The sequence below is a fragment of the Chaetura pelagica genome, unplaced genomic scaffold (genome assembly GCF_000747805.2).
Source record: "Chaetura pelagica isolate M959 unplaced genomic scaffold, ChaPel_1.0 scaffold300, whole genome shotgun sequence".
NCBI classification, from domain to species: domain Eukaryota; kingdom Metazoa; phylum Chordata; class Aves; order Apodiformes; family Apodidae; genus Chaetura; species Chaetura pelagica.
Genome location: NW_009951945.1, coordinates 353,174 through 361,084, shown reverse-complemented (window position 1 = coordinate 361,084; position 7,911 = coordinate 353,174). Strand labels below are relative to the sequence as shown.

General features: G+C 42.9%; 1 protein-coding gene across 1 annotated transcript in view; it reads right to left on the bottom strand.

Annotated features, from left to right (window-relative positions):
- CPS1 (carbamoyl-phosphate synthase 1, mitochondrial) overlaps positions 1-7,911 on the bottom strand; it is a 92,280-nt gene that overhangs the window by 19,375 nt on the left and 64,994 nt on the right. The window contains exons 26-28 of the mRNA XM_009996927.1: positions 5,049-5,243; positions 4,025-4,092; positions 1,664-1,739 (exon numbers count right to left, since the gene is read on the bottom strand). Of these exons, the coding sequence (XP_009995229.1) occupies positions 1,664-1,739; positions 4,025-4,092; positions 5,049-5,243 (339 nt within the window). The remainder of the gene's footprint in view (positions 1-1,663; positions 1,740-4,024; positions 4,093-5,048; positions 5,244-7,911) is intronic.

Sequence of the window (7,911 nt, the reverse complement as noted above, 5' to 3'; positions counted from 1 at the left end):
ACACATTATCAAGACTTCACGACTTCAGCTCCCAGCAGGGCACCTTGTACCAGGGGATGAGACCTCTCGGCAATGAAGAAGATCATTTCCCAATTCAAGTCAATCAAGCTGTGACAAGTTAAGCTACCAAGGGTCAGTTTCTTGTGCTTCAGCCTCCTTCAGGACATCCCTTGCCATCATCAAGCCATCCAGCAGGAAATGTGATCTGTCCCACTGAACACAGCTTGGGGCTGCTGCCTGCTCTGCTTCTGTGAGTGTGTGGGGAAACACAAAGCAGGGTACTTCAGATGAACTCCACAGACAAGTGAGATGTTCTGGGCGGCTGAGCATTGCTGAGGATCTGGTTCATACCACAGGTTGGCCCTGTGGTCTTTTGACAATTAGTTAGATAATTCCTTCTGATGGAAGTAACAGTGGCATTCTGTCACTTCCAAAAATCCCTTTGAAGCTGTTCAAAGATGGCAAGTGGTCTGCTTGCATCCACACTATCCTGTCCTTCAGGATACTGTAACTTTGCAAGGTGTCTCCATTTCATTCCATCTTTTTGATGCTGAAATGCTAAATTTACGTAATTTTCTTTGTACACTTAAACACTTGCTCTTGTTCAAGCTTTAACCAGACCTAAGAAATCCGCTGAGTAAGCAGTAATGTGTCTGGCTTCCACAGCCCATTGTTTTTTCAGATAGTTCCTTTTTGGCTTACTTAATTTTAACTCAAAGAGCCCAGTGACAGTAGCATCTGTGGTGCTACAAAACAGTTCTGAACAGTGATCATTCAAAAGAAGGGGGAAAAAAACCCTCAGAAGAAAACAGCCCAAAAGGCTCAAGAGACAAATGAAAGGTCAAACTTTGAGTCCTCTGTGTTCTTCATTCAGCCTCAATTGTTAAACTTTCTCCTCCTCCCATATTCCCATCTCTCCAAACATCCCATGTACAACAACACTGATAAAAGGTATAGAAGAAATACAAGCTTTGAGTTGTTTACTACATGTTGAAGCACTCACGTCTTTGGGAAATTGTTCAGATTGCCCTCTTCTAAATTTCAATGTGTGAGACCATATTCTTTCTCTTTGCTAGAAAAAAAGACACTTGAAAAAATTCCCAAATTAGCTTTTGAAAGACATTTAAAATGGAAACCAGAGCTTTCCTCTTCTGCATAACATACTCTGCAGATCAATAATCCCACTGGATCAACAGTAAGCAGGCAGCAGTCCTGCTTTTGTGTCAGAGGAAAATGGAATTCAGTACATGGTTTGGAGAATTAAATGTCATAGCAAAATTGTGCAAATGTTCCTGCATTTAAAAGGGTAAAAAAAAATAATAATTAAAAAGTAAAAAAAAGGGGTGAGAAAGGGGAGAGAAGATGCCAGGACAAAGGGTAGGAAGGGTCCCAGCCCACTGCTCTACAGCTCTTTGTAGAGTTAACCAGTCGGAAAGAGAAGCTTCATCTGGGCATCCCAGTGGCATCAGTAAGGATGCTTGCACAGGCTCCCATGGTCTGTCCATTCGGAAAAAAATGCTAAGTTCACTGGCTCCTCCCCAAACAAAGAAGGGAAAGCATGAGGAAGACAAAATGCAGAAACAAAGAGACGGCAAACACAGGAGAGGTGAACAAATATGGCAAACACAAAAAGAAAAAGCACTGGTATGGCAAAGACTGGTACCTGAGAGACTCTGGAGGCTTCTGCTAAGAACTTCTTCATTTCCCCTTCAGTGTAAACTACATTCATTGCAGATCCACTGTGAGAAGGGGAAAGAAAAGAAAAGAAAACAGGTCAGCTTCCCTCATGACTAGATGATCTTCAGAGGTCCCTTCCAAACCTGACCACTCTGTTACTTCAAGTGAGGTATCAGAGTGTTAGACATCACAGCTCAGGGCTGCCAACTACCTTCATGTGACAGACGAGCTGTGCAAGCTACTGACTCAGGCCACTTGCTCCACTCTGGACTGAAAGAAAGGCCAAGCTGGTACCAAATGAACCTCCACTACAGCCCCCAGAAAAGAGAGGTGACATCCAGATCCATAACCAAGAATCGAATAAAGAAGTGCAACTGTGTAGCCTTAGCAATGCTGCCAAAGCCCCTTTCTGACCCAAAGCTTTAAAGCTCCTGCACAGCTGGAGGAGATGGAGTCAGCCAGATCCCAGTAGGGATCCCAACATTCACTGCATGTGCAGGTGAGCTGTGAACTCAGGACAAAACAGGGGCTTTGCTCATGTTTGCCCAGCTGCTCATAAGTGACAGATGAAGTGAGGAACACATAGGGCACTAGTGATGGTGCAACAGTGTAAATGCTGGTAGAAACGTGCAGGTTTTGCTGGCCATTTTGCTGTGCTTCTCCCTTAATGTCTTAGGCCTTAAGGGAGGGGCACAGCAGATACAGACTATATCTGAAAGCTCATTTGAAATGTAGCTGTCAGAAATATCAGAGGGGTTTGGGGGAGAATAAGGGTCCAGAGTCATTCACATCCCTTTAAAAGACAAGAATCTTTTGAAAAAGGTGTTTCATTGTTAACTTTCACCACTGATATTCAACTTCCCTTGGCTTTGCTGGACAAGCCCAAAGAAGCTCAGCTTAAAAGTAAAGGAAGGATCTAGCCCTCAAAATCAGTCACTTTAGCCTAAGATAAATAGACAAAAGCACCTAGGTGATTGTACTTACTAGACCATCTCTTCAGCTGATGTAAATCAATGGAGTTCAATTAAATCCATGGACCTATGTCAGTTGTACTAGTGAGGATGTGAGATGGTGCACGCAGTACGTCACTAGTGGGGAAATGCATTTAGCTTTCCAAGGCAGCTGGCAAATAAAGGCCACATCTGTTTGAAGGATGAAGAAGTCTAGCTGTGGACCTGCTGCTGTTCTGCAAATAGAGGCCAGACAGTGTGCTGTGCTAGGGCTTTCCACCTTCTCCTTCCTCAAGTTTGCATCCTCCAGTTTTATCTTTCTCCCCAAGGTCCCTCCAGCCTGTCCAAACACCTTCTAGCAAATATTTGCAGTGGAAAGGGCCTATACTGAATTTAATACACATGGAAACAGCAGGCTAAAAGAAGTGTTTCCTAAAAATCTGGAGAATTTATCCTCCTAATCTGAGTGCTGGTTTCTCACTTTGCTTTGCAAACCCACTGCAAGCTTCAGAAACTGGATAGAAAAGTCACATTCAGCAGACTCTTCTAAAGGTTACATCCTTCAGGGTTGAAAAGACAAGAAATATTTTTCTTTTCTTTTTAAATAAAAAGATTTGGTTTTGTCTCCTGAGAATGATTAATGTGCCTTTTCATTTTTGATATGTGTCTCTCTTTCATATGAAAAGTATCCTGTCTCCAATTTATTTTCACTTATAAACTCTGCCTAGCAAACTGCCTCTCTGTGCCTCTGTCACCCAGTTATGAAGAAATGGCTTGCAGAGAAGAAGGATCATTCAGAATGTTTGAGTTTGCTGTATGTATGCATTTCTGTAACAGCTTCAAAAAGTCTACCTCTTGAAATGGGTGGCTCTGTACAAAGTCTATTTAAAGAGAAGCAGCTGCCACGGTACAGGGACATAAAATATGCCTGTAAGCAGAGGAACTTAGCAAATAAGAAGCTGAATTCAAAAGACGTGCTGTCATTTTTCAGAAACAGATGTCAACCCAAATAAATGGCCTCAGTATGTTCCCTTCTGTTTTTCCTGGGGGCAAACAATCTCCTGGCCTAATTGTAGAGGTAGTATAGTAGTCTCAGGAAGCTTAAGAAACGCCACAGATGGTTCATGTTTTTGGCCTTGAGATACGAAGAAGTTAATGCAGCTTAACAGATATTCTTATGATTATGTTCTACCTTTGATCTGTACCTGATGGACAGAAAGGATCCATCAGCTTCCTTTATTAGAGCAGTTGTCCTACCTGTTAAGATATGTAGCTTCATGCTGCATGCACCTAGGATAGTATTTTCCACACATCCCCTGAAATTACTCTCCCTTATCTCAAATAGGCTTTTGTAGTTTGTATCCCCAGCGTGATGAGCTCTGATGGTGGAGCCTTACCTCAGAACATAAGAAGGCCTCAGCAAACATGGGTAACTCACAGAGCTTGCAAATTCAACTGCATCTCTCTAAAGAAAGGGAGGAAAAACATGCTGTGAACAAGAAAGTATTTTCAAGTCATACCAAAATTTCATTTCTAACTGCATTTGCACTTTACTAGCCATTAAGACTGGTAGAGTTGGGGGATAAGGTAAGTAGAGGCCTACAGTCTGGGCTGAACATAATACATGACTTCTTGGTTCCAGAGTTGTCATCTTCAGACCCTCCCTTCCCATAGAGCTTCACCAGTAAAAAAGAGCAGTGTTGACACAACTCTATTCCTTTGTGAGCTCCATCTCCTAAAATAGCTTTCCAGTCCAGTAGGATAAACTTGAGTAGCCTGACAGTAACTGTTGCTAGGTATATATGAGGAGCAGCTGAGGGAACAGGTTGTTTAGCCTTGAGAAAAGGAGGCTGAGGGGAGAACTTATCACTCTGTACAACTACCTGAAAGGAGGCTGTGACCAGGTGGGGGTCAATGTCTTCTCCCTAATACTAAGTGATAGAAAAAGTGGAAATGGCTTCAACTGGTGTCAGGGGAAGTTTAGATTGGATATTAGAATAAACTTCTTCACTGAAGGGGTTGTCAGGCCCTGAACAGGCTGCCCAGGGAGGCCAAATCACCATCCCTGGAGATGTTTAAAAGATGTGTAGATGTGCTGCTGAAAGACATGGTTTAGCAGCAGACTCAGTCGGTTAATGTTTGGACTTGATCATCTTAAAGGTCTTTTCCAACCAAAACAATTCTATGATTCCATGTAGTGTAAAGGTGATTTAAGGACACTTCCTTTCCAGTTTCCATCCCACTGCCAGCAATGCTATAGATTCACTTTACAAGGATCAAAAAGTCCTTCAACATCACCAGTAAAAAACAGTCAAATGTCTTTGGAATATTGAAACATATCAGCAAGTTGTTGTCCCTGGAGCAGATCCTCTAACAAGCCCCATCCCCTTCAGAGTTCCCCAGATGGACATCCCAGCTTACCAGAGTGCTGACTGCCTTCCAGGGAGCCTGGGCCACATGCAGCTCATCCAGAACAGCTGAGAATACGGAGCGATCTTCTGCCCGGTCAATCTGCAAAGGGTTTGTGCCAAGGATCTTCACTCCACTCTGGTGCAGTGGCACTGCCAAGTTATTTGGAATCTGCCCTCCTACAGAAATAATGCAACCACTGCATCCCTGTTGGCAGAGAGAAAAGTGCACAGTCACGTCCAAGTAAGCTTAACTTTAAGAGCTGTAATAAGGAGGAATCCAGTATTTAGATGACATAACTTTTCAGGTTGCTGTGAGCAAAGTAGATCACAACTGTGCTGATCCAGAGGCACTCAGGCTGAAAAGTGTGATTCAGAGTGTGTAGTCTCTCTAAAACAGCACTATCCTTCCTGATATCACTCAACAGCAGCAACTTGAGGTCAAATTTCCCAGGAAACCAAAGGAATCGGCACTGTTCACATGCCTTTTGACGTCAAGCCAGGATTTTAACTTCTGCTAGAACGACAGACTGTCACCCTGTTTCCATGTCACGTTTAAGTGCTTCTGCCTTGGCAGTGGTGGTGAGCACTGAGGTGACACAGGCTCCCTGGCTTTGCAGTGAAAGGGCATGAAAACCTGACACCCCACAACAAAACTCTGCTCGGTGGGGCCAGGTCTTCCTCCCTTGTTTTCCTACATGTGTGAACATGGGGAGTATCACCTCAAATGAGCCCAGCTCCAAATGAGGTCCCCTTCATTTGGATCCAGTAGAGTTGTTTTAAGTCCCCTTCCTTTCTCAGTTCAGCCCTTCTGAGAAAACATCTTCTCCCATGCTCACAGTTAGAGACTTCCAGAGTAGAAGACATTCACACAAACTCCTTTTTCCTACAGAGTTGGAAGACAGCAGCCTCCAGCAGAGAGACAATGGGAAACAAGTGGATTTATATTTTTTCTACCAGCACTGCCTTTTGCTAAGGAAACAACCTTCCCTAGCCCCAGAAAAAATACTTTAAGGAGTGCTTCTCACTGACCCCTTGCTGGCCTGTACAAATTAAAGCACAGTCTAGTTCAACAGAGCCCAATCCATCAGACAGCCTATGGCAGTGAATTACTCTGGATACAAACGGAACCCTTATTTTTCCTTCATCCTCATTATTCATGCCTAGCTCCTCATTCTGGCAGTGCACTCAACAGTGACAGGTACTTCAGCCAAACTGTCATATATGCTCATTTCCACACAGGTTATTTGCAAACACTATAACCCCAGAAGCAGATGGGGCAGGACAGGTGGCACAGCCACAATGGCACATTCCAAAACCGACACTGGGCAACCACAGCATTTTAAGTGAGGAAATAAGAAATGACAAATAAGAGCCTGCTTGCAAACACACATCCTTCTTCAGGTGCAAATATGGACATTTTTTTTACATAGAACTCCTAGTGCTTTCAAGCACAATCCAGACTGGTGTGTAAATTTTTAGTAGTAAAAAAAGGCCTTAGAGTATCTACTACAATTATGAGGACATGAATTACATTTAGAATGTGTAATAATTGAGGATAATTGAATAACAGGCACTTTAGTTCCACATTAAAGCTGGTGAAACTTTGCCCAAAGGAGAATCAAGCCCCCAGTAAAGCTGCAGGGAGGGCCTCTTGTGCATCAGATCTGTTTTACACAGTTTTACCCACCTCCAGCGAACAAGAAACATGAATCAAGTGATCCATGGTTTGGCTCTATCTTTAATAGTATCAATATTCCTTTAATTAAGCAGTGTGTTGTTCCTGAAGAAGGTTAGCCCAACTGGCCTTCCGGGAAGAGGAACTCCTGAATGAGGGATTTAAAAGGATTTAGAGTAGCAAATCTGTAAGCTGAGAGGAGGGAAGAATAGAAGCAACTGGGAAAAGAAGAGATGATACATGCTGGTACAAACCCTGCTCCACATCACCATGATTCATTTCCCACCAAAACAAATATCCACTAGTCTGGCATTTAAGAAGCACTTATTCCAATGTCTAAATACTATTATTTGCTTAAAATGCTAATACACAGTGATGGAAATTTTTTTTTTTTTTCTTTTCACCATTGCAGTCAGTTATGGGATGAAATGCTGCTGACAGGGAGAGAAAAATGCCTCATTAGTAGGGAGTGGAGCAAGGATGGAGACTGTTTTGTGCCCACATGGGGTTGTATCATGACACTGGAGCTCACCATCTCCAGTTTGGAAGAAAAACCTGTTCCTTACTGCTTTCAGAGCTATCCAAAATGCAGTACTTATCTCTAGTCCCTGGGCTCCTTATCATCCCACATGGATGAGAACCAGACAAGCAATAAGCAGCTTGGAATAGTTTCTGTTTCACAACAAGTCAACCTAGCTTTGCTGCCAAGGTCAACCAACATCTTAATCTATCCTCAGCATCTTAGACATGCTAGTGTCTCACCTAACAGCTTCTCTTCAGCTGCTACTGCTTTCTTCCTGTAAAAGAATTCTAGTCTCTGAGCCTTTAAAATGCAAATACTGCTTATATAAAACTTGGGATATCATTAGGGACTCCAGCCCCAAGGGGACAGAGATGACTCATTCAAGCAGATAGCAAAGAATCCCATACTCATTTGTACTCAAAAAAGAACTATACATTGAGGTCCAGCTGCTCTTTCCTTCTTGCTTTAAAATTCTGCTGTTATTTGCCAAAGCACAGTCTTACCCAAGGAGCAGCCCACCACCCCACTAGGGAACAGGACTGCTCCGGCAAGAAATGCGGGCAGAGAGAAATGGACTCCACTGCACATCACATTGCCATCAGCCATATTTTAATTCTAAATAAAATTAATAACATCCTTGCCATTAGATATCTTTAAAATATATTGTATAGATAA